Source organism: Choloepus didactylus, chromosome 18 (genome assembly GCF_015220235.1).
Source record: "Choloepus didactylus isolate mChoDid1 chromosome 18, mChoDid1.pri, whole genome shotgun sequence".
NCBI lineage: Eukaryota > Metazoa > Chordata > Mammalia > Pilosa > Megalonychidae > Choloepus > Choloepus didactylus.
The window spans coordinates 7,215,101-7,242,116 of NC_051324.1; the positions used below are offsets into that span (position 1 = coordinate 7,215,101).

The following is a 27,016-nucleotide window of genomic DNA, read 5'->3' on the forward strand; positions in this document are numbered from 1 at the left end:
GGAGACCCTTCCATGTGTGGTAGAGGCCGCCAGCCCGATTGGGCTGGACGTCATGACCCCCGAGTCCCAGCCCCAGAATCTTCTCCTTGGTGCTACTCAAACCTGGTTGGTAAAGTGGCTTTGCTTGTTCTGTAAACATGTCATTCCTGTGTCCCAGTTAAGAGATCATTTTCTGGATTTTGAAATGAGGGACTGAATTGGAGCAAGTTTATACACTTTTATCTCACTCTATTGCTTTTCTTTACCTTCCCTCTCTCCCTCCCTCCCTCCTTCCTTCCTTCCTTCCTTCCTTCCTTCCTTCCTTCCTTCTTTTCTCCTTCCTTCCTCTCTCCCTTCTTACTTCTGTCCTTCCCCCCTTCCTTCCCTCCCTCCCTTCCTTCTTTCCAGACCCAAGGGCAAAGTAGAAGAAATCGTTTCAAAGAAGTAGGGGTGCAAGTAGAATTCTCTGATCTGACTGATACCAGAGGTTTTAAACCATAGAGTGGTAAGGCTGGAATGAGAAATGTTCTAGAATCAACCTATCAGACAACCCCTGAGACAGAAACATACCTTGTCAGGGACAGAACTGAAATGGGAAAAGGTGTCCTCCCGAGGGCTGGGGGACGTTGTCTCACTGACGCTGGGTGGCAGGAGATAAGGTGCCTGGTTTGGTGGAGTGTGTCTGTGGAGATGCCTGCAGGAGGGGTTCTCACACACATCCTTCCCCTCCTCTCCCCAGCAGGCGCTTCCAAGACGACTGGCCAAGGGGCTTGGTTGGAGAGCTCTGGGTTGCAAGGGACCCAGCTGTCAGAACCACACCTTTGTTTCTGGGAATGACCAACTGTTGTAATTAGATTGATTTTCTCTAGCCCAATCCCCTTAGCCTCACCTTCTGGAACAAACCCCCATAAACCTGTGAGGTCCGGCCCTTGAGAAGGTTTATGTGTTTGTGGGGAACAGGGGGAGCTTCTGTGTCAGCGACACCTCCCCAGTGGGATTAGAACCCCCAACCGTTTACCCCTCTCATGACTTATGTGATGGTTTTCTGCTCACCCTGGGATGTGAATCTGAGCAGGGAGGAGACAAGAGCTTTGGGATTCTTGAAGTCAACAAAAAGGAATCAGTCGATTAATTTCTCCGTGGTTTAGGGACTTGGTTAGATTAAAAATTCCCAGGACTTCCCCTGAGGAATTCTCCCACCACCCTTTTTCTTTTAAAGGCCGTACATGCAGCATGTGGAGATCTAAAAAACCTCAGTTTAAGGACCTCATTTTTGGGGCCTGACTCTGGTGACAGTCACTCACCTTTTTAATTATCATGCTTTTATCCAATGGTCTGGAGCTGATTTCCCCCAGCCTCAGGCTGCAGCAGGGAGGCACCCTGGCCCTGAGATGGGGGATCCCCTTCTTTCCCTTCCAGCCTCTGCTTGGAGGAGTAGACCCTGCTCTGCCCGGAGCCCTTCAGCTCCCCAGGAGGTCTGCCCACCCCCGGGCTGCAGGCAGAGATGTGGGTCTGACGGGCTGGTGGTGGGGCCTCCTGCAGGTGAAAATGTGGGTGTGCCTGATGCCCAACTGCCCCTGTGGTGGGAAGCTGCCGGGTGGGCCCCAGACCAGTGGCCTCCAGTATCCTTATTTGCTTTTGCTAAGGGGTCGTTATCAATTTGATTCAGAAGAGGCCTGTTCTGAAGAAGTAGTTGTAAGAGTAATGGAGCTGCAGGAGGATGGGGAGGTGGGGAAGGGGAAACAGGAGAGAGAGAGAGAGAGATAGAGAGAGAGGTAGATAGAGAAATAGATAGATATCAGTCTAATTGAAGAAGGGAGAAGGAATCAAGCAGGGGGCAAGCAGGGGGGCAGTGATGGAATGAGGAGCTGGCTGGGTGCAGGGCAGGGTTCTCTTTGTTTGGGAGCAGAGCAGCCAGTCTCTAGAAGCCTCTACCTCCATCCTGCCTGATGTGGGTGCTGGGAGACAGGCAGGAGCCCTGGGTGGAGGGAGTAGAGAGCCCCGAGACCCGGGACATCACAATGGCCCCCCATCCTGGGCTTTCTGGCCATGGGCAGAGCAGGGGCAGACGAGGCAGGTCTGACTGGAGGGTCCGGGTTCAGACCCAGAGGCCCGGAGAAAGTGTGGACATTGTCAGGTTGCTGGGAAGGGCACCCCAAAAGCTGCTGCACCTCACCTAGACTCTCCTCTGGGAGGGCTGGAGCTAAAGTCTCCCCCAAACTCAGCAGGGAGATACATCTAGACCTGGGGAAGGAGCCAAGTCTCTCTCAGCGGAAGGGGCCTGAGGGGCACTGGGGGCTGGGCAGCCAGCTGGGACCAGCGGCTTGCCCAGCAGTAAGGAGGCAGCTGAAGGAGGGTCCCCTCCCCATCCCCAGGCTTTGGGGAGGGGGACGGGGCCAAGCTGGGGCCCACAGGGGTCAGCAAAAGAAGGGGACACTCAGTGGGGCCCAGAGAGTCCCAGCAGGCAGAGAAAAATCGCTATTGTGCTTATGGACACGCAGCGCCCTGGCTCGGAGACAGCGCGCAGGCAGTTTTTGTTTTTGTTTTTAGGCACTAGAAGATTCTGTGATGCGGTTCTAGGTAAATGAACGAGACCCAGTAGCCTATTTGGTCAGCCCACCGACTGCCCCACCAGCCAGTTCCAACCCAGGCAGCTTGGGGACCCCGTCTCTCGGCAGCTGAGTCCCCAGGAGGGGGAGAGGGGCGCAGGTGAGAGAACTGAAAGGGAACTGGGCAAGGTGGGGGGACGTGAGGCTGCGGCCTAGCCCCTTGCCCCACTCCCCATTCGGTCGGCCGTTCTGGAAGAGGGACAGAGATGCGCTGGCTCCTAGGGCCGTCAGGACTGAGCCCCCCCATCCTGGCTATGGCTTTCTGGGCAAAGGCAGCGCACCCCTGACCTTCTGGCGGAGGGGACGAGGGAAGGGAGAAGTGTAAAGGCTAGAAGCTCCGCTCCAGACCCCCCTGTCCCCTGCCCAGCCGGCCCAGCGGCCCCACCCGTCACACGGTCACTTCAGTCTTGCTGGCCGAGTAGCAGGTGTGGTGGCCGGGGATGTAGTGCAGCTGCTCCACCGTGTTGTGCCGGCGGGAGGCGAAGGCCTGGCGCCTGGCGGCCGTCTGGCTCTGGCCCAGGGTGGCGTAGGAGTTACTGGAGGCACTGGGATGGGAGTGCATCTTGGTCATGCGGTAGCGGTCCAGCACGGGCGTGGACACAAAGACGTCCGTGTGCGAGATGGCCCGCGACAGCGCCTGCTCGGGGAAGGCCGTCCGCTCCGGGGACAGCAGCGGGTCCTGGGAGTGCAGGCGCTCAGTGGACAGCAGCTGCTCGTCCGACAGGATGCGGTCGTAGGGCAGGCCGAATTCGTCTGCCAGGCCCCGCTGCGGGGACAGGACCCTGTCTTGGGACATGGCCCGGATGGGCCGGCGCGGGCGCTCCCGCGGCAGCGGCTTCTGCTGGGACAGCTGGATGACGTTGAGGGGCAGGGTGCCGCGGGCCGCCAGGTCCGGCAGGTGCCGCCTTCTCATGTAATATTCATCCGCCTCCTTGTCCGCTGCAGGGGAAGAGAGAGAGGGCAGCTGGGGGACACCCGCAGCCAGGACTGGGGGCGCACCCTGCACCCCACCTGTGCTAAGTGACTCTTAAAATCACAGCCCTTCAAAGTCTTCAGAGATAATAGACTTAAGTCCCTTTGTTCTATGGACAGCCTGGCACAAAGAGCTGATGGCAGTGCTTCTGCAGCCTTCATGTGCTAGGAATCCCTGGGGCCTTGTTAAATACAGACTCTGAGTAAGTAGGGCTGGGGGGCCGGCCTGAGAGTCTGCATTTCTGAAGAGCACCCGGGCCATGCTGATGCCCCTGGTCAGTGGAGCACACTTGAGAAGCAAAGGGTTAAGGAACTTCCTCAAGGTCCCCAGTGAGCTGGTGGCAGAGTTGATGGCAACCCCCAACTTGGGCTCCAGTGCTGCTTCTACCACACCGGAGTCCTGGAACAGAACGGCATCCCCAGGGTCTTGCTGAAATACCCAAGCGGTAGCCAGAAGCTTCCAAATGAGGGCCTCTGCCTCTCCCACGGAAGCCCAGTCACAGGACCAGCCTCCTCCTGCTGGAATAAAGTTAGATGCTCCAAGTAGGAGGCACTCGTGAAATTGTGTAGCTGGTAACTTAGGAACCTAGTAACACCTTCCCTGGAGTAACAGCCAATGCATGAGAAGCCGACACATGGGCACTGAGCCCACACACAAGCCCATAGCTGCCTCCACACATGCTGCCTGGGCCCGCAACAGGAGCAAGCAGGAGCATCGTCTCCGCGTGCCTCATTCAGATGCTCTCCCTCCTCCCCGTCCAGTGGGTCCTCCCAAGCTCACACTGCCCACTGCACCCTTGAAATTACCCAGGACACACACACAAGCCTGCACTGCCCCAGAGTTCAAGAATGAGGCTTCCTATGGACAGCCTTCTAGATTTCCTCAGTACAGAGATGCTTGCTGCTCCTCAGTTTGCACAGAGGGGTCACCGGTGGCGAGATCCTGCCTCCTGGGCTACACTTCATTCTCCTGGAGCAGCATGTATTAGTTCCTGGGGTCATCAGGGATCCCCTCTTCAGCCACAGAAACCCAGAAAATCACCATGGAGGTGGCTGATGTGGACTTATGGGGTTGCCCTGCAGCTTCAAGCAAATGCTCAGCCCCAGGACTCCAAATTCAGTTGGGTGGTCAGCAAAAGAGACGTATGGGGAAACAGAGGCAGGAGGTGTAAGGGTCAGAAAGCCAAGAGGGAGAGCTTTCCTTCAAAACATCTTCTTGACATTTTAAGTTTCTTAAACTCAGTAATGCCCAAAGCGTCTCCAGACTCAAATGGTAGAACTGGGACCATGAGATGACCTGGACCCAGCTGATGAAGATGGGTGGTGGGATCTCAGGTTAGGGAGGGAGCTGGCTTAGGGGCCCTTGGTTGTTCTCCCTGACTGCATAGCCAGACCCTGGAAAGCTAGCCTCTCTTTCAGGATAGGGAGCAAGGAAGGCCCTCAGTTTGAAGAAAGCAGGTGGGGAGTAGGGGTGGGGTGGAGGGAGAGCTTTCTCTGGCAATTAATGTGCATCTGAGGATTCCATGGCTTCTATTCTCTCTGGGAAGAATAGACTCAACCTGAAAAACAAAAGCAAGGGGCCTGTCTATCTTCTTTTTCCATCATGTGTCTCCGTCTTTGTTCTTGGGATTCTCCTCCCCTCTAGCATAGGGCAAGAGAGAGAGACCCAGGAGGATGTCCGGGAAGCTCCCGAGGCAGACCCCAACCCAAGGAAGCACCACTTACTTAGCCTCTTGAGTGAGGAGTACTTGCTGGGATTGGTCTTCATTGCAGACTCGTAGGATGGGGGCAGATGAGCCAAGTTCTGGAAGGAGCGGGAGAAGGACAGGTCATAGGGCTCGGTGGCTGAAGTCAAGATATTGTTCATCCGGGGCTTCTCTGCAAGAGACGAAGGGGTGCGTTGTGTTAGCAAGGACACAGGTGGGGACAAGCGCAGGGAAGTCTCCGGGTTCTGTTTCTGTTCTGCCTCATCCCTGACCCGAGTCTCCATCCTGTTTTCCCGCCCCCTTGTGGTAGGACACAGGTGGTGCTGGTGACTCGGTTTCCCTCCTGCTCAGTTCTGGCTGGCTGTGAGCCTGGGGGCAGGTGCTGTTTTAGCTGCCACTGGCCACGATGATAGTTCACTGTTCCTTAAGTGTCAGACTTGACTCCGAGACAAAAGATGCCAACTGTTTCCCCTGGTGCATCAACAGGTTACTTGATGAAAATTTAAGCCCAGTGGAATTGAAGGGGATCTTACAATCCATTTCAGTGTCAAAGCTCTGTCTCTTCCCTAATAGCTTCAGGCAAGCCTAGCTCTCAGACTAAGAAAAATCCCTCTTTGAAGAGCTGGAGTGACTTGTCTTGTCTACATACTCAGAAAAACTGGGAATAGAACTCAGCGCCAACCAACACTCAGTCCCTCTCACCCTGAACGTCTCCTAGCCCTGCAAAGCACTGTGAGCCTCAAAGCCATATTCTTTTGCTTTAATCCCTTTCCCCAAAGCCATCTGAACCATATCAGAGCTGATGAAGGAAGGAATGGGGGCAAAATGCTTATCATAGTCATCACCCTTTTCTCCCCTCTTCCTCTGAGATAGAGTCTTGAGATCCAAAAATCTGAAGAGAAAGAAAAGAGTGTTGTTCAAAGTCAGACCTGGCAAAAGAACAGGGGGTATGAAAGATGGAAGGGGTGAAAGGGAAATGAGGTGAATGACTAATGGGGGCACAATGCAAGGTGAACTGGGCTGCGCTCAGGAGCCAAGTTATGAATCACACAGGATGGGGGAGGGGCAATGCAGGTCTGGGTAAGGAGTGGCAGTCAAGATGGGGGTGCAGAAAGAAATGGAGGTGGAGGGAAGGATCAAGCTTGCCTCGATGACTGATTGAATTGAGGTGGCACAACAAAAAGCAACTGGCGGTTGCTGGAGAAATAGTGGTGCCATCCCCAGAAATGAGGTAGGCAGGTGGCTTTGGTCTGGCCTCATCGTCTCTCCATCGTCTTTGGTTGGGGTCAAGGCTAAATGAGTATCAAGAAGAGGCAGCCTCTAATATTGGACAAATGTGCCAGAGGCTCACAACTCCCCATGCTCCTTGGCAATCAGAATGCTGCAACATGGCTGGCAGGAGTGCTGTGAACCGTGGGGCAGAGAGAAGCCCTCCTAGGCATGGTCCAGGGGCAGCCCCAAGTTGGGGGGGGGGACTCCTGGCTCCTCTCTCCCTTCTTGCCTGCACTGCTACTCCCAGCCCTGGGGATTGAGCCAGGGGAGCCCAGCCAATGAGCTGGTGATCATGCCAGCTCTGTACATATGTGTGGGGGTGAGGGGAGAGATCAGAACATGCTGTACAGAAAGGAGCCTCCCTGGCATGGATCGGGACAGATGCCAGCAAGTGGAGTGGGCAGAAACCTGGGAGCTGCTCCCCAGAGCTGGGCAAGAGCCACTGATCTCTTAGCTCTTGTTCTTTACTTTTGGCCATGCTGGGGAAGTAAGGACTTCCCTCTGCCTGTTGGCACTGTATGCCCACCGAGAGCTTTACTCAGTAGCTCATCCACTTCCAAATACATTTCTGGATACTCTTACCTTCCACTGTTCTCAAAGACATGCTGTCGAGCCAAGACCAGCTCTTCCTTGCCTTCTGTTTCCACCATGACTGCTTCTGCCCCCTTGTTCATCCTCTACCTTCTATTGTAACGCCTTCCCTTACTCTTCCTCTATCTAAATTCTCCCCTCGTTCTAGGCTCTTCCCTATGACAATGTTACATTTTCTTTCAGCCCACAACAATATCTGCTCTTTGAACTCCTTTTTTTCTTCCAGTCAATACCGCTCTGTCTAGTATCTAAGTGATCTGTAGTAACTTGACTTGGGTTGATCTCTTGACCTCCTAATATTATAATCTTATTGTCACCAGAAGTCTTGCTTTCCAGTTTTTCTGGAAATATGGATCAGTTAATGCCCATTGGTTAACCAACCAGCCTCAGCCCCAACTCCTCTCTTACCAGTTGCTGTGGCAACTTCTGGGGAAAGTGTAACATCCTAGGAAGGAGTGCAAAGAATAACTCTGCTCCCACTAGCCTGTGAATCGCTCAGGGGCAGGGGCTGGGTCTACCCATAGGGCCTGGCACATAGAAGGCCTTCAACAGATGCTAAACTGAACTGCCCAGTCGGAAGAGAGAGGACAGGAAGAGAAGTAGGGGAAGAATGGCTTCTCCTTTTGTAGTCAGGAAGCTGTACTTGTGTTAGCTCCTTCTGGGGAAAATCAGCTCAGTAATTGTCCTTTCAGCTCTCCTCACTTGCCTTTTCTGGCTCTCTTTTGCTGCTGCTTCATCACCATGGGTATCCTCCCGGCTGCCTGCCTCTTTGCCTTATGCTTTTCTCTTTCAGCTTTCTGGCACAGATTGTCCCCACTCCATAGCTTCTTTTACTGCCCCCAAAGCTGCACCTTACATCTTCAGCTCTAACCTCCCTCCAGACTTCCTTTCTGTGCTTCCAACTGCCTGTCACATGATTTGTCTTCCATGTGTCATGGTCATACCAAACTCTAGATGTCCAGACTCAATTCCCTATCCACAGTTCCATCCCCTGTACTCACTGGCTACTTTCCTGATTCCTTAGATTGTGCTAATAAAATCCTCCATTCTCCCAATCAGTCTTGGCTCAGACATTTTAGCCATAATAGGCTCTCACCAGGTATGTTCAGTTAGTAAGTTTTCCCAATTCTTTCTTCTGTTTCATTTCTCAGCCCTCTTTTCTAGTCCCACTGTCAACCCCACCATGGGGGCATCAACCTTTTTAAGTGAACTCTCCAATTTCTCCCAGCTGTAATTTTTCCTGGACCCCACAACCTGAAAAATCATATTAAACTGTTGCTTTCATCACATATTTCCACCAGTGGCATAGAATTGGAGGAGCACATAAAAATATTCCACCCCGTTCTCCTAATTACAGTGTCCTTCAGTCTCCATGCCAAGGTACTGGCAGAATATATTCAACTTGGTGGTGATGGGTCTCTCTACCAGGTGGGTGTAGAATTTATCTTTGTGTTTGGTTTCTCCTTCAATAAAATGTCACGATGTTTTCACTCTTTCACACCACAGAGAGGGGTGTGACTGATAATTCATGTGGCTGTCTCATGCTCTATCAAGTTGTAGACAAGTACCGAAAAATAGTTTTTTCTCTGAGGTTCCAAACGATGAATTGTGATCCAGTGGGAGAATGTTAGAACCTAAGAGAGAAACGTGGTTTCGTCCCCTTTTGCCCCTATGCTAGCAGTCCACTGCTCTGCAGCTTTGGTGGACTTCCCCTGCCAGGAGGCTAAACCCAAATCCCACGGTTGGTTTGGAGCTTTATTAAATCTTGATTAGTTTGGGGAGGATAGATATAATTCACCAATTCTCATATCACTCGTAAATGATACCAAAGTAGCTTTGGACAAAGGAGAGTTTCACGCCCCTTGCCACGTACATATGGGATTTATCGCCACAGGGAGTGACCTAGATTGAAACTAGAAATGGGATAAAAAAAAAGTATCTATGCTCTCCCCTTTCATGGAAGATGATCACTCATATCAGAGACAGAATCACCAAGGGGACAATGGTCTCAGAATGAGAATGGAACACTGTGGCCCTGGGGAGTGGGGTGGGATGGGGAGGGGAGGTTGCACGTGGCTCCAAACACCCCCCTTAGCTTGAGTGATTCAGTGACCATATGTTTCATGCCCTGCCAGTCACCAGTGGTTAGAATGGAGCCTCCTGGATGGGAGGATGGAATGCAGAATGCTCTAAATCATCTCTCTCCATGCAGAGGGGTCTGGGCAGCACTGCTTAAAATCGGATGGTTATACTGATTGATCACCTGGAAGTCACAGAAAAGAAATTTTTAAAGAAGAGTTGAGGCATCCCACTGTCTGTCCAATAGAACAGCACTTCTCGTGACCACTAATGTACTTCTCTGAGTCAAAAGAAGCACTTTTAAAAAAGTCCAGGCCCTTTGATGCCCTGAAAAAGTGGATGGCAGGGGACAGTGCATTAGACTCAAAAACCTCTCTGTTTGTGTTTTTCTTCTCCTGCAACACGGCTTCCTCTGTCACCATGGTGACCCACCCAAATCTTTGTGTCGATGTGACCAGCCTTAGAGGCTTTGTGGGGCATTGGGCGGAAGGATGGAGATGAGTGGGCGTTTGGCGTATGTCCCACCTGGAGATACTGTGTACATGGGTTGCAGAACAGGGTAGAGGAGTGGATTTTTGGGAGTGAGTTTTTTTCTCTCTCTTTTTTTTTTTTTATCCCTCCCTTTGTTAAGGTGTGGTTAACCAGGAAGAGGATGTCCTGACTGAAGGTGCTCACAGTTTATAGGACTTTGGTTTGTTCCTGGGGCTTTACATGCAGGTGTCCGAGTACATCCTGAGATGTGGCAGGCTGACATGATACATCCACTGCCCTGGATTAAGGGTCTTGGATTCTAGACTCAGTCTTGCCTCTAAGTTACAAAGACTGATACTGCAAAAGCATTTCCTTTTATTAAAGGAGCCATAAAAATAATACAGTCATCGTTGCCAAAACCCAGCATTGTAGATTTTCCAAGAGCATCTGAAATTGTTTGGGGTGATAGAATGAAGATTTGGCATGCAAGCATTGTATTACTGTTTTCATTTCAGCTTTGTATTCTTACTTTTCATTGATGCATGCATCTAATTTCAACTAAAGCAAGGGAAAGAAGTGGCATGAGGTCTTTCCTTTAGTTTATCTAAACCATAGGTTACAGCTCCATCATCCTGCCAGGCCCAGAATATCTGCTTTCATTTCCTTAGTGCCTTTTATAGAAAACATCTTCCCCACCCTTGGTGCTGTACTCTCTGATTACCATTGTCTATTCACTATATCTCTTTTCCTTCACTAATCTCAAAACACTGGCACCCCATAAGGCTCACATATCTTCACGGAGCATTGAGCTCTACTCTAAGACTTCTACCTTCTTGCCCAAATTGGTTCCCTAACCCAAGGATCATCTGATCTGTAGGATTTGCTTTTCAGCTGCTAGTGGATGTCTACCCTTCCCAAGTCATTAAGTCCCAAAGTCAGCTCTTCATGTTTTACTCCAATATTCAGGCCTCTGTTGACGGTACAAGTATTCCATATGTTTGGAACATGAAACATTGGTCATCCTCATGATATCCTTCCCTTCCTCCCTCATATCCAGTTAGTCCCAAAGTCCTGCTGATTTTTTGAAATGTCTCTCAAATGCTTACCTTCCTCTCATTTCCTACAGCTATCTTCAATCTCCATGCCCACAGTATATCTTTGGCCACATTTCTTTTAAGAGCCACTTAGTTCTACAACCTTTGGCCATTTCCCAGACAGTTCGCCTTGCGTACTCCCACTGGACAAATTTTCCAAGTCATGGAATCTTCACATTATTCCCCTGGTTAAGACCAGACCCTTTAAATGGTCAAGCCCATTATTCAACAGGGATATTGGATTGGGCAGTAGCTGGAAGTCCTCACCTGGAGATACTGTCCTTTCCAGAGGCAGATTATTAAGCTATATTCAAGGAAGAAACTATTTACCAAAGGTTGAATCCATTCTACATTGAATCTAGATTTAAGCCAGAAGAGAGAATCCAGGAAGGGAATTAAATGATAGCTTTTTCCTGCTTGCTCTCCATAGGCAAGGCAGAAACCAGTTTCATTGTTGTTTTTCATTTAATCTTAAATTTTTATTTTTTGAAGCAATATAGCAACATTACAGAGGCAATTCTAAGAAATAGGAGAGCCCAGGTTGAATGGTGGAGAGTGGGAGTTAGAGAGAAACATTTTTTTTTCCATCTCTAGGTACCACCAAGAAACAGGATAGTTCAGGTTCAGTTAATTTCTGGTATCCAATTATGCTCCAGGCCCTCTGCCAAATAGTTGAATAACATTTAAAATTAATTCTTGGAATGATCTTCATTTGAAAGGGGAGTGGAGTGGAGTAGAAGGAATATATATTATTGGTCAACCATTTTTCAGTCACTGTATAAAATTCTAAATACCTTATTTGAGATTGTTATTGTAATTTTTTTATAGATGAGGTCACAAACAGGAAAGACGTCTTGAAATTCAGATATGTTCTGTACAAATGCGGTTGCTTTTCCTTTGGTTTGAATCTCACTTAAAATGTTTTGCCAACATTTGATTTTTCTAATATTGGAATTAAGTGAAAACATTTCAAATTAAGTATAAAGATAAAAATTACAACTGACCTAAAATAACCATCATGATGTTTTGTTGCATCTACTTTTGTTCCCTTTTCCCCATAAAGGGTTATGTGTGTTCACACACACACACACACACACACACACACACACACACACTCTCTCTCTCTCTCTCTCTCTCTTACTTAAACAATATTGCAATAAATAATCTTGTGTATGTGTCATTTTGCAAAGCAAGAATCAGAGAAATGGAGACAAACATGATGACTTGATCCTTGCACTTGGGAAAAATTACAATTGTTTAAGATTATCCTTTGCAGCATTTTTACTGTAGCAAAAGAAAGGAAACAACTCAAAGGCCCATTTATATATGCATGTATACACACACAAATAAATATGTAGTTTCCCCCTATGTAAGCATGCTGTACATAATTTTAATGCTTTTATGCTTACTGAACCACAAATCTTAAACATTTTTATATGTTGGAAGATATTCTTTGAAATACTTGATAAGGTTTTGCAATAGTCCCTTATATAAATGAAGCATAATATATTTAAGTGTAATATATTTAAGCATTCCCCTAATGTTGGGTATTTGATTGTTTAAAAGTGTAATAATATCACACCAAACAACAATTGAACATAAAATCTCATTTCCGTAGGCTGATATAATGACTAAAAGAAGCATTTCTACATTGAGAATATACTTTACCAATTGCTTACTGATGAATAAGATTGGCAGATTTTTTCACGTTGAACCATTCATGGATTTCTGGAAAATTCCCCATCTGACTTTGGCGTCTTATTCTTTCATTACAACACTGGATCCTATTTTCTAATATTTCATTTAATTCTTCTATATTAAGAAATAAATTGTGTAGTTGTCTTTTTGATGTTAACACTGTCAGGTTTTTGTATCATGATCATGATTCTATAAAGTCAAATGAGAAGCTTTCTATCTTTCTATAATAGCCCTGAAACTATTAATGTGGTATTTGAAATATCTGTTCTTTGGAAGTTTGAAGGAATGCAACCACAAAAGCACCCATTGTCTTTTTGGAGTCCTTCTCTTTGCCCTGTGCTGGGGGGCATGGCTTGTGTTATTTCGTTGACTGCACCACAACTCCACAAGTAGACATCGTCATCATCAATGGTTTTGAGATGTGGAAACGGAGGTTTAGAGAGGTTAAGAGAGTAATTTGCCCAAGGTTACACAGCTAGGAGGAAAAGATGTTACGCAAAGCCAGGCAGGCTTTCTCATACTTTGACAACATTTTCCTTGTATATTGATTCATTTAACTATTCTAATTCTAAATTCAACTTGAAATTTCTATTCTTCAAAAACCCACTGGAAATTTTAAACTTTATTAGATTAAAACTATACATCAAATTCCCTCAAAATAAAAAAAAAAACAAATTCTCTATTCTCATTCTTCATTTTGCATGTTAATGTTTTCTAGATTAGAGATTTATTCTAATTTTTATTAGAATTCTAATCATTTTAATTAGAATTTTATCTATTACTATTCTTTTTTTTAAAAAAACCTAGCTGTTATACATATCAGTTCTATTTTTTTTTTTATTTCAAGTTCATTATTTTATGCTTTTGGATTTATTAATTCCTGCTTCCTGATTTTCTTTGTTTTGTTTTGTGATTTCTTGGCTCAAATCTTTAGTCTAGTTATTTTCACATTTTTCTGTTAATGATATAAGGTTTCCAGGCTATGAATTTGTCTCTGGTATTATCCCATGAACATAACATGCTATGCTCTCATTGTTAGGTTCTCAATGATCTGTAATTGCAGCCTTGATTTCCTCTGTGACCTAAGGGGAATTTAGCAGAGTATTGTTTGATTTCTAAGTGTTTGGGTTTGTTGGTTTGAATTTTTGCCATTTATTTTCTGTTTTATTGCACTGTGGTCAAGGAACAGGACCTGCACATTTTCTACTTCTTGTACTTTATTGAGATTTCCTTTGTGGGCTAATGTATGGCCATTTTTTGGTAAATGTTTCATGAGTATTTGGGAAAAAAAATGGTATATTTTATTTTTGCAGAGTACAACATTGACATATGCCTATTAAATCAGATATATCAAATACATTATTCAGTTCCCCTCTCTCCTGATTCATTTTTTGCCTACTTAATCTGTCAAGGATTGAAGGAGATATGTTAAGGTCTCTACTACTGTTCTGTTCCCATGAATTTCTCTTTGTATTTGTTACAGAATTGGTTTATATATTTCATACCCACATTATTCAGCACAAAAAGGCTCCTGATGGCTATGTCTTATTTGTGGATTGTACCCTTCATCAACATTACATAACCCTCTCTGCCCTATTTAACGCCCTTTTTTTTTTGGCCTTAAGTCCTCTTGATCTGATATTTATATTGCCAAACCAGCTTTTCTTTTTGTTTGCATTTGCCTGATAAACTTTGCCTATCCTTTTGTATCTAACCTTTCTGTGTCATGTTATTTTAAGCTTGTCTCTTGATGAAAGCATCCTTTTTTTTTTTTTAAATCCACCTTATAAGTTTTGGATCTTATAAGCACCAAAGTTGTCTTGCTAGCTAAATGTGATTCCTCCTGCTCAGAATCTTGACTCGCTTCTACTGGAATATCCTCCCCTACCTGGTGCAGTTGTACAATGTCACCTTATTTTCTTTCATGCAACCCAAACTCTAGGTCATGCTGATTTAACCAGGTGCAAGTACCTGATTTAAACTGAGCCAATGGGAATGGCTTCTCCAGAAATCAGGATTTTTTTTTTTTTTTCCCCCAGAAAAAGACTTTGTGTCTGTGTGGCTAGACCCATAACACATGGCCTGGGGGGCCATGGGCAGTCATGTGGATTTGGAAGAGAGAAAGTCAGTCTTTAGAAAGTGTTGCACATTGTACTTTCTAAAAGTGGCCAAAATTATGGTTCTAGTACTGTATGTTTTTTTGAGAACCTTACTATTCCCCCATTATGATAGAGAGTATATTCCCCCTTTCCTTCAAACTGGAGGGCCTCTATGACTGCCTTACTGAATATAATGCAGCAGAAGTAACCATGCTTGACTTCTAAGGCCAGGTCACAAAAGGGGACATTGGCTTCCACCTGACTGTCTCTTTCGGCACACTCGTCCTCAGAACTCATCATGTCATAGGGAAGTTCAGGGCAATGAATGCCTAAATATGAGTGTTCTGACGACAGCTCCAACTGAGATCTCAGTCCACAGCCACCATGAACTTCCAGAGAGGTAAGTGGGCAAGACTTCAGAAGATCCCCGCCCCTAGCCTTCTAGCTGCTCCAGCTGACATTAGAGGGACCAGATCTCCCTGCTGAGCCCTGCCCCAGTTGCAGATTTCTTAGCAAAATAAATGTTGTCTTTATTGTACAATTTTGTTAAACCAAACTTTTTCTGGCTTAAACTGTAGATTCCCATGTAGTTGTAGGAAATAATTAAGACATCCCCTGAATGCTTAACCCAGTTCACCAATGGTAACCTCTTGCAAAATAGTACAGTATCACACCAGGGCACTGATGTTGATACAGTCAAGGTACAGAACACATCCATCACCAGAAGGAACTCTCATGTTGTCCTTTTATACCCACACCCACGTCCTCTCTACACCCAACCCTCTTTATCCCCTGTCAACCACTGATCTGTTCTTCATTTCCATAACTTTGTCATTTCAAGGAGGTTACATAAATGGAATCAGTCAGTACGTAAGCTTTGGAGTCGGCTTTTTTCCACTTAGCATGCTTCTTTGGAGATTCATCTGGGTTGCTGGTTGTATCAATAGATCATTCCTTTTACTTGGTTAGTATTCCATGATGAGAATATAGCACGGTTTGGTTAGCCTTTCATTCTTTGAAGGACAGCTGGGTTGTTTCCAGTTTTGGGACATTACAAATAAAGCTGCACATTTTTATGTCAAACGTAAGTCTTCATTTATCTGGAATAAATGCCAAGGAGAGCAATTGCTGGATTGTATAATAGTTGAAAAAATGTTTAGTTTTCTTTTTAATAAACTGCCCAAACTGTTTTTCAGATTAGCTGTTACATTTTCCATTCCCTCCAGCAATGTATGAGTGGTTCAGTTTCTCTGCATCCTCACCAGCATTTGGTGTTATCACTATTTTTTTTGTATTTTAGCCATTCCTGGTGATATATTATTGTTATTCTAATTTGCATTTCCCTAATGGATAATGGTGTTGAACATCTTTTTATATGCTTATTTTAGAGTGACACTTCTTCAGTGAAATTTCTTCTTTTCATTACTTTTGCCCTTTTTTGATTTTTTTTTACTGTTGAGTTTTGAGAATTATTTATATTTTCTGGATGTTAGACGTTTGTCAGATATATAGTTTGCTAATATTTTCTCTAAGTTTGTAGCATGTCTTGTGATCCTCTTATCAGAGTCTTCTGGCAGTTCAAAAGTTTTAATTTCAATGAAGTCCAATTTATCATCTTTTTCTTTTGTGGATTGTGCTTTTGGTTTTAAGTGTGAGAATTCTTTGCCTAGCTCTAGATCCCAAACATTTTAGCTTATGATACTTTTTCTAAAATTTTTCTAATTTTACATTTACATTTAAGTTCATGATCCATTTTAAGTTAATTTTTTTTATAATGCTTGAGGTTTAGGTCAAGTACATTTTTCCTGCCTTTTTTGTTCTAGCGCAATTGTTGAAAAGGCTGTCTTTCCTCCACTGAATTACTTTTGCACCGTTGTCAGAAATCACTTGGGTATATTTATGTGGATTAAATTTCTGAATGTTTTATTCTGTTCCATTGAAACTGTGTCTGTCCTTCTGCCTATACCACATAATCAGTCTTGAAATCAAGAGACCAATTCCTTCCACATTATTCTTTCTCAAAATTGTTTTTTCTGTTCTGGTTCCCTTGCCTTTCCATATAGATTTTTAAATACTCTTACCTATATCTGTAAAACTCTGCTGGGTTATTGGTAGGAATTGCATTAAACCTGTATGTTATTCTGGGGAGAATTCACATCTTTTCTGTATTGAAGCCTCCAATCCATGAACATAGTATATCTCTCTATTTACATAAATATGTGTGGGCAGGGGAGCACATTAAAAGTGCAGGCTGTTTCAGGTCTTCCCCAGCTTTTAGTTTCCAGAGGGCCCTTTTGCTTATCTATAAACATGGTTGACCAGGAATGTGTGAACAATTTAGGCCTTTGCTAATTTTACTTTATTTTAAAAGTTATTTTGTCAGTGGTTCTAGGGATTACAATCTGAATCTTAACTTTTCACAATCTACTTCAGAAAATATATAGATATTACATTTATATATATTATATACTCAATCATGCAGTATTAAAATTACTGCTTTATGCAATATTATGTCTTTTTAAAAAGTTAAAAGAAGACATGAGAAAATATGTTTTTAGAGTCTTTCACATTGACCCACATATTGATCATCTGAAGTTTTCATTTCTTCCGGTGTATTTGAGTTACTTTCTGGGTCCATTTTCATTAGCCTGTGAACTTTCTTTAGTATTTCAGATAAGGCAGATCTGCTAGTAAAGAATTATCTCGTATTTGTTTAACTGAGAATGTATTTGCTTTATCTTCATTTTTTGAAGGGAAATTTTGCTGAATACAGAATTCTCAGGTCATAGTTTTTTCTTTCAGCACTTTGAATAAAATATGGCAACTCACTGCCTCTGGCCTCTATTGTTTCAGATGAGAAGTCACCCATTAACAGTTGGCTGGTTGAATTGATTGTCCCATATATGTGATGAGTCATTTTTCTCTTTCTGCTTTCAGGATTTTCTCTTTTGTTTTTCACTTTCAACAGTGTAAGTGTGGGTATCTTTGTAATTATTCTACTTGGGTTTTTTTTTTAAATACTTAGATTTGTAGATAATTTTTGTTTTTAATTCATCTACTATGGGAAGTTTTCAGCTATTATTTCTTCAAATATTTTTTTCTGCCCATTTCTCTCTCTATTCTCCTTCTTGGACTCCCATTACCCATATATTGGTACTTTTGATGTTGTCCCATATGTCTCTGAGGCAATGTTAAATTTTGTTCAATCTTTTTTTCACTCTGTTCTTCAGAGTGGATAATTTCAATTGATCTAGATTCAAGTTCACTAATTCTTTCTTTGGCCATCTAGAATCTACTTTTGAAAATCTTTCATGAATTTTCATTTTAGTTATGGTGTTCTTTAACTCTAAAATTTCAACTTGGTTCTTTTTAATAATATTTCAAAATTGAGAATTTATCTTAGTTGATTGTTGTCATACTTTCCTTTATTTCTTTAAGGATGCTTTCTTTTAGTTCTTAGAATATATTTGTAATAGCTGCTTTGGGAAATCTTGGTCTCCTAAATTCAACAAACATAGGTCACATCTTCCTATTTCCCTGCATATCTTGTAATTTTTTTTTGAAAGCTGGACATCTTAGATTATATATTGTAGCAACTCTGGATTCTGATTTTTCTCCTTGAAGGTTGCTGTTGGTTTTTTGTCTGTTTGCTTTTCCTTATTTAGTAATTTCCTTGGGTTAAATTTTGAAACCTCTCCTCCCTCTGGTGCCCAACTATTTTCCCTGTCAGTCTTTTTGATATATTTTTGCTTTCATTTTTAAGCCTGGCTTCCTAGGTGTCTCCCCTGGGTCTGCATAGGTTAGTGGTCAGCCTGTGATTAGACAGAGATTGTGATCAAACACCTCAAGGCATTAAGTCTTCCACTCTCTGCTGATAGATACATGTGGGCAGGGGAGCACATTCAAAGTTCAGGCTGTTCCCCAGCTTTTACTTTCCAGAGGGCCCTTTTGCATATCTAGAAACATGAACACAGCCTCATGGTTGACCAGGAACGTGTGAACAATTTAGGCCTTCTCTGGTCTCCAGTTTACATACATGTGGCCCCAACCAAAACCACAACCTTGTACAGCAGCTGACACCCCTGCCCACCCAGCTGAGATAGCTACTTTCACTGGTGACACTGCTGGATATAGCATTCTTGGATGACATTTTTGCCCCTTTCAGCATTTTGAATAAGTCATTTCATGGCTTCTGGCCTCCATTGTTTCAGATGAGAAGTCAGCTGTTAATTGTACTGATGCTTCCCCGTGTGTGACGAGAACACAAGGCTTTCACCCACCACTCCAAACTGAGCGAGCCCAATTTAACTATGGCAGCACGGCTGTCAGTACTCATAGCTGAGGGCTGAGCCAGGACTGGGGATGGGAGCAGCCCTAATCAAGAATGCCATAAACTCTCACTGTTCTTATCACAAGTTCAGCAGTTTTTCAAGCACAAATGCTTTTCAGAGTGCTGTATGCCTCTTGTCGATTTCCAGAGCACTGAAGTTGTTGTTGTTATCAATTTTTTTTTCCAGACTTACAGGATTTGCTAATCTTCTCACTGGGCCATAGCCAGCTTTACCTCGGTTCTTGGGCTGCCCTTTGCAATCACACTTCAGTTCCCTGATTCTCTGTCAGGCTGAGGCATTTCCTTAGTAGCCTGGAGAACCCAGTGCTTAAAAAAAGATGGTGGAGGGAGGTCAGAGGAATGGGGACCTCTGACTGGGTCCTTAGTCCCTGGGTAGCTTGAAGGTGTTTTCAAATCTTTTGGTATCAGTAAAATCCTAAATAAATATTCGGCTGAACATTTTTGGGTTCAGGGAGAATGACAATTTTGGCCATATTTCAGTCTCATTCAGACATGTTTAGAGTTAGAATATTGGCTGAGAGGAGTCACGGGGTATAGAAGACAGCTCCTGAGAGGGTGTAATAAGCTCCAAACTTCCTTTACCCTGTGATAAAAGAATTACTCATTGCCAAAACTGGAACATTTTCAGATTTATATATATTCCACATGGGGTTCTTTGTTGGCCTCGCCATTAAGTGTAGGCTCAGTGACTCCCCCTCCCTTTTCTAGGAGGAAGTCAACAAAGATTGCCTGTGAAGAGCATCTCACTCAAAGCAGGTTCCTTAGGATAGCACTTTCCAGGAGCCCTGGGAGCTCCCTGGAGGCGGCTCACGGGCCCCCACTTAAGGGAGAGACTGAGAAGGAGGCAGAATCTAGTCACAGAGTTTCTGCACTGCCCTCTCTAACCTTGTCTCCAACCAGAGCAGCTCAGTTTCCATCTGTATTCTACACTGGGCTTCTATTTAACATCTCATTTGAAGAAACCGTTCTACTGCTAATAAATTAAAAATTGACTGATCAAGTCCAGACAAGAAAAGAGGTCTGCCCAAGATCACAAGTTGGTGGCAGAGACAGGCCTGGGTCATAGGCCTAGAGCTGCGTTTTCTTTCATTATGTGCATTGCCTAAAAACATGAATACTATTTACAGAGTCTTTCTTGTGTGCTCCCCAGCAGAGAATCCTGGGAGGTGTGTGTTTGGTGGTGGCTGTGCACCTCTTTGCCAGCAGTCATGTATATTTGAGTTCCATGGAATATTTGCTGTAGAATCTGGGGGTGGTTGTGGATCTGGGTCAAATAAGCTTTGGAAACACTGCATACTATATCCTTCCTCTGGATAGTCACCATGCAAGTTAAAGACTCCAAGAAGTCTTGACCTTGGTGCACTTTTTTTCACCTAATACTTTGCATCAATCAGTCATGGTCCAGATGGGAAAAAGATAAATTGGATAATTGGGGGTGACTTTAATAAAGGGGCCATTTTCAAAGGTGTGAGCAGGGTATAGGGAAAAGTCAACGAGCATAATAAAAACGGGGACTCTCATCCAAACCAGGGCTGAGTGGTGAAGGAAGCGAGTAGCACCTGGCATCCAAAGAGAGACAGCTGTGTAGACAGGACCACCTAATCTTTGGCTGAGGGACGGAGCCGGCTCCCCGTGAATGTACAGGGAGGTAACCTGGGATATAATTATCTCAACGTCACTCTGCTTCATCCATCTGATCTCTTTTGGATTTGCATTTACCAAACCCAAACAAGAGCCAGAAAGCAAGGGAGCCCAATAAAGCAGCAGTCCATACAGCTCAGCATCTGGGAACACTGAGTAGGGTGGAAAGTGGATATGGAGGGTCAAATGGAAAACTACCCAGCACATGCTTATTAGCGCATGCTAGTATATTCTGAACACGTCCCATTGGGAGTTGGGGCAGATGGGATTTGGGGTGTGTGGGAAACTAGGTGTCGATGTGGAAAGGAGAAAAGCAGAATTCATGATGTATGACGGCTAGGAAGGCCACCGACACCCAAGGTTTTGCTGAGGGCTCCGCTCTGTGGTGATGTTTGTAACGGTCTGTTGAACTTGGCACCTGTCTCTCCCTGGACTTATCAGCTGTTCACATCTCCATTCCCTCAATTACCAGTTTCTCCTCCACCCCCTCCCTTTAGTGAGTCCTGGGCTTTGGCACACCGCCCCGTCGGGGCCATCAGTCTTCCTGATGGATCGAGCTGGATAACATAACAATTAATTAGTGCTCAGGACTCATCGATTGATATGCCAACCAGACTATCAGGTGACAAAACAATCTTCATCCAAGCTCCAAGGCTGCTTCAAGGAGGCAGAGAAGCAAGGTGGGGCCCTCTGCCTCCTGAGAGTGTACAGACCACCAGTGGGTCACAGGACTCTTGGAATCAGAATTTCCACTCACCCCTGCAGCTGGTTCCAGCTCCTAAGGAAAGTGCCAGTTTTCTCTGTGGATCAAATGAACTGTGTCTATGTGTGTTCATGTATCTGTATGTTTGTGCAATTCGCATGTACAGGTGTTTGAAGTTGGGTGGGGGTGAAATAGAAAAGCACAGTTTGGGGTCAGACATTCTAAGCTGTGGTTGAGTTACCTGTAGCAAAAGCAATTTCTGCATAGGGAGTGGCAGGAAGGTTGGGGATACAAATAATACCCAAAGACACAAATAATGATCCAGTCGATGGGGTCCTGAGAGAGTACAGAACAAAGAGCTAATATGCATATTTTAATTATTAACTCACAAGTTGGGGCCTCATCATCACACTCCTGAGTTGCTGTAATCACTTCCCGATTTCCTCCCTGTCCCCCGTCTCTGTCCCTGTGAGCCCCCCTGCAGACCCCCGCTAGATTCCTTTTTCTCAAATGCTGGTTTCATTTTGACCTTTAGCCTGCAAGTATTAGAAGCTACAGTAGGTTAAAGTTTAGATGTCTTAGGCCAAAAACTTTCAAACTCTAGGGTGCATAAATATCACCTAGAAACTTGTTAAAAATATTTCTGATATGCCCCCACCCCCACCACTGCTCCATAAATTCTGATTTGGGGGATCTGAAACAGGCCCCAGGAATCAGCATTTTTAGAAGCTTCCTAGGTGATTCTGCTGCAGCTGAACCACACTTTGAGAAATGCTGGGGAAGTAACTGCACATTCAGAGCTGTCCCCAGCCCAGACCCATTTCCTCTCACCCAGCACACCAACAGGGCTCCCTATGGGCTGGTTTTTCCCTCCGCCCCCACCTTCTCTTTGGTGCCTGGCTCAGGAATGTTCTCCATGTGGATTGCTTTTCTCCTTCTTCTCACTTTGCCCAAACCCTTCCAACCCTTGAAGATAATTCTGCCATTTCAACTCCATAAAGCAATTCTCAGCACCTCCCCCCCCCCCAGTGCACAGTGATGTGTGCTGGACATTTATCACCACCGTTATTTGCTTTGGGTGCTTAATCATACAGTGTTTTGCTTTATTACTTCTGTGTCTCATTCGTTCACCCTTTCAAAAAATGATTAAATACTCCTGAGCATAAGGCACTTCTCCCTGACTGTCAATACCCTGAACATTCCTGGGGGTTGGGACGCATCACATTTCTTCGTATTCTCAGCACAGCAGCCCCTGGGTGCCTAGGAGGCACTTGCACCCTGTTTTGAATGATGAATGAATGAATAAATGAATCAATTCTTGAGGCAGAGGCAACTGGGCAAGAGGCCGTGTGATATGACCCGATGGCCTCTCCACTTTCCCTCCTCTCATTCTCCATCCTCTTCTTAAGGCTCAAAGTGGCAGATTTCCTGGGTCTGAAGCCAGGATTGTGGGTTGTAACATTTTACACGTCTCTGGGCGTGAGTTTGTACAGGGGTAAGGCAGCCCGCCTTCTCCACTCAAACCAGCCCACACTTTGCCCTACTTTTGAGGATTAGTTGCCACTTGAACTCATTTCAGCATAATCCCTTTCATCTCTGTGACATGAAAGTGTCAACGTGGGGAGCCAGGCTCTGTGGGCCACGGTGTCTGAAGGCACATGGATTCTTCCGAGGATGACAGATAAGTTGGTTGCCAATGACACTGCGAGGGCATCGAGAAGCCATCGATCTTGCTGCTCTCCACTCGCCATCCCTCCTTTTTCCTTGGTCTCCCCTCCACCCCCGATCGTCCAGCTGTGTCCCACCCCAGCTGTGTGTCAGCCCCTCCTCAGCAGGTCTGCTGAGCTTCTCCACTTCTGGCACTTTCATTTTCAATTCTGCCTGAAAAAATGGCAGCACATGGGTTGAAATGCACACATGGGAAAACAACGTATCTTCTGCCTGATTTGCTTAAAAAGACAAACTTTAGATTTCCCCGGGAGAGCTGCCTGCCACCTGCTGTGATGCACTTCTTCAGGACAGCGCTGGCTTCTCTGGGACTGGAGTCGCTGGGCTGTGTTTGTTCTGCTAGCCGTTGTTATAATCACCAGGAAAGGAGTATTTGCCATCCCAGTCTCAATCCCGGGGGACTAATCTGTTTCCTGGCAATAAGAAAGATGCAAGCATATCCCAGAAAGTTGTTTAAATCATGCCCATGAAAAGGCAATCTTGGAATGCCCAGGAGTTACCTGGTTTTGGGAGGGGGTGAGCCCCAGGTGCGTGATGAGGGGACCTGGGAGAGGGCAGAATAGCTCAGCTCAGACACTGGGCCAAGCTGGCAGTGCAGGTGGGCCCCGAAGGGGGTGTAAGGCCTGTGATGTTCCTGCAGAGGTGGACTGTTGTGGGGTTCTATGGAAAATTCCAGGCTCTCTTCAACCTCACCCATGGACACCCCACCCTACAATCCCCCGAGCTCTAATCTAGGCCCCCAACCCTTTACTGGGTGACAGAATGTGGCTCAATATTGCAAAAGAAGACTCAAGTTGAAATAGCTGGAACAGAGGGGAAATGGATATTTAGAGGGTGTGGAATCTCTTGGGAAAATCCAAAATATCCCACTACAATGTAGGTCACCACAAGATCCAAATCCATCCTGTAACTGCCCTGAGTGCATCTGACATACTATCATATTTCCCTTCAGAAGTGAAATTTTCTGGGTCTAGGCCCATTTTTAACCTTCACATCCCAATACCAACTGGAGGAGATTCTAGGCCTGGTGCCTGGCCCAAGAAACCACAAGCACTGCTATCCTGGTGCAAATGGAGTTTTTTTTTGTGTTCAGACAAAGATGTATTGTAGAATAACATTTTTTTTTCCCTATCAGCTGCCGTTTGTTGTCTGAGACACTGGACTAAATTATTTCCAAATATCATGCCACTGAAACCTCACAACAACTCTATGAGGCCATTCACATTTCACAGATGACACTGAGTTGCCCAAGGTTACACAGAAAATAAGTGGCTGAACCCAGATCCAAACTCAGATCTGAAGACTCCAAACACAGTGCTCTCGAATGCTACACCATATTGCCATTTTGCTAGAATGTGCAAATATAGAGTCATCTGTGGGATGAGCTAGAAGCCGGTCTGAGTTTCTAGAGGCATCCAGGTTCTCTTGATTTGCAAACTGGTGATACATGGCTGGTACTTGGAAGAAACCTCAAACAATGAGCAATCTACAGGACCTACCCCAAACATCTCTGTGAAGGTTGCCCTTGACTCAACTCAGAGCAGTGCAGCTCTTTCTTGTCCTTGTTTTTCCCCATTGACCACAATCTCATAGCTTCCCATCGTAGCCCTTGTGTACTTTCACTTAACCGGCCTTTCCACTGACTTCCTTTGATTTACAGTCATCACTCTCTCTTGTGCTCCATTTATTTCTCCTTAGGATGTCTCTTTCCCCTTTGCTGCCTGCTCAACCCTCATCCATCCTTCAAGTCTAGCTAAAATGCTACCTCTTCTATTGCAGCTTTCTCCAGTCTCTCTAGATGGAGGTGATCTCTCCTTCTGTTAACTCTCTCATGCTCTGTAATCTCTTGAGGGCACTTACCACTTTCCATGTTGTTATAATTACATAGGGGTGTGCCTTGTCTCTTCTAACACGCTGCAAGTTTCTTGCTGATGGAGAGTGATAGAGGACTCACCTTTGTATTTCCCAAGGACTTTAACACAGTGCTTTCCTTCAATCAGCATTTACTTAATGAATGTGTTTATCAATGAATAAATGAGTACATTATGCTTGACACTTCTTGACATTTGGGGAGATGCAAAGGTGGATCTGACACAATCCTACTTGTGCATGATAGGCACTCAATAGATATTTTTTAATAGATATTACATGTATAAGTAATTGCAGAGGGTACACAAAATATTTTGAAGATTTTGGTAAAGTAAGAATAACCAGGGAAGGCATCACAATGAAGGTAAATTGTGAAAGAGGCTATAAATGAGACTCTATTTTGGACTAGGGGTGGGATCAGAGGAGGTTACCATTTTCATGTAAGGGAACTTAAGAGTTAGGATTGAGTGATGAATGGATAAACAAAATGTGGAAATAAAAAAGAGTTAGGATGGAGCTTGCAGAACAGATGGGTGGGATTAGATAGAGGGTGTGTCTGGAGGAGGGTGGCAGAAAAGGTGAGTAGAATGAGGTTAGATTACGGCAGTTTTTAATGAAACGTTGAAGACTCTGGCTTTATCTTGAAAGGCTATTGGTTCTAAACAGAAGGTTGTCATGGCAAAGGCCTTGCTCCCTAGGGACTAATCAGGGCGAAGGACCGGAATTGGGAAGCTACTGTAGCAATGCAAGCAGGAAGTCATGGGAGCTGAATCAATTCTGAGATTTCTAACAGACTGCGGTCTCTATAATTTATGGTCTCTGCATTTAATGAGCCAAGGGCCAGCTAGATGATGTAAATAGTGCTGGTAATAAATATTGGATTAAGTCTCTTCGTTGGGGGACTCATTCCTGCTGGTTGTCAGATGCAGCCTCTGTCTCGAGCAGAATGCTTTGTGGCCAGCAGGCAGAGCTGAGCAGAGAGGCCACCCCAAAGTCGCTGTTCACCCCCACATGGCCCCTGTTTGCAAGAAGGTCTCTACTTGTGACTGTCAGGTAACATGGGGAAGGAGAGGGAAGACGCAGCATCCTGCTCCCCACCCCTTCCAGAAACAGCACCTTGACTTGCTCCAGCTCACCCATTCTCACGGATCTGTATGCAGAGCTCCCACTGTTAATACTTGGGGAAGGGGGTGGTGGTGGTTTGGGGGTCATTCAGTGCTGACAGGTGGAAAATGTGTGATGGGGAAGCCTAAAGAACAGAAAAATTAAAAAAATACATCCCTGATAGAAGGGGAAGGCTGTAGGTTCCTAGCAGATTTGCATCCAATTAGCAACCTGAACTCCAAGACTGTATCTGTGGCTAACTGCTCTGAGAACTGTGCACCCCTAAACCAAGATAGTCACTGAGGGGACAACAGGACATCATTGGAAAGCTCACCAATAAAAAATTTCAGGGAAAGGCATTGCTTCTCTCTGCCTTTCTCTCAACACGTTTTGCTTCCTCCCCTTTTGGTCGGGCTCTGGGAGAGATAGGGAGGGACAAGAACGAAGGATGTATGTTCACTGGGGACCGTGCCTTGGGTTCATGGCTCTCTCTTTCAAGTGCGTTGTCCTACCTTTACTGCTTCATCAGACGCTTGTCATCTAAGCTCCATCTGAGAGGTGGGAAATGGTACAGGTGATCTGACTTGGCTGCTGCCTCCCACAGAAGATCCAGCTCCCTGTTCATCTTCTAATCCTGCACCACTTAAATATTCCGGTTCAAATCTATCAGAAGCCACTGACCAAGTCACAACACATCCCTTCAACCCTCCCTTCTCTTGCTTTGATTTTCTCTCCACATTATCATATTTCCTGTTCTTTTTCTCTACTTTTTATCATCTGACTTCTTACTGAAGTTCTCTTTCCTTCCACGAATAACTCACATTCTTATATTTCCTCTGCTTGGCTTTCATCCCGGATTGTTTTTGAATCTGAGCAACCAGATATTGATTAGTTTCAGTGTTATAAATTTGAATGACTCAGTAAACTTTAGGGGCTGTCTACGCTCTTTATATACATTGTTTGATCCTTACCGCCTTGGTAAGTGGTAGGATCTAGTATTATCCCCATTTTATAGATGAGAAAACTGACGTCCATAATGGTGAAGGAACG

At 45.1% G+C, this 27,016-nt stretch overlaps 1 protein-coding gene across 1 annotated transcript in view; it reads right to left on the reverse strand.

The window, feature by feature from the left end:
• Positions 1-311: 311 nt before the first annotated feature.
• The window catches only part of SHISA6 (shisa family member 6), a 289,687-nt gene continuing 262,982 nt past the window's right edge, over positions 312-27,016 (reverse strand). Inside the window, exons 4-5 of the mRNA XM_037810048.1 lie at positions 5,286-5,438; positions 312-3,527 (exon numbers count right to left, since the gene is read on the reverse strand). Coding sequence (XP_037665976.1) covers positions 2,977-3,527; positions 5,286-5,438 — 704 coding nt within the window. The 3' untranslated portion in view covers positions 312-2,976. The remainder of the gene's footprint in view (positions 3,528-5,285; positions 5,439-27,016) is intronic.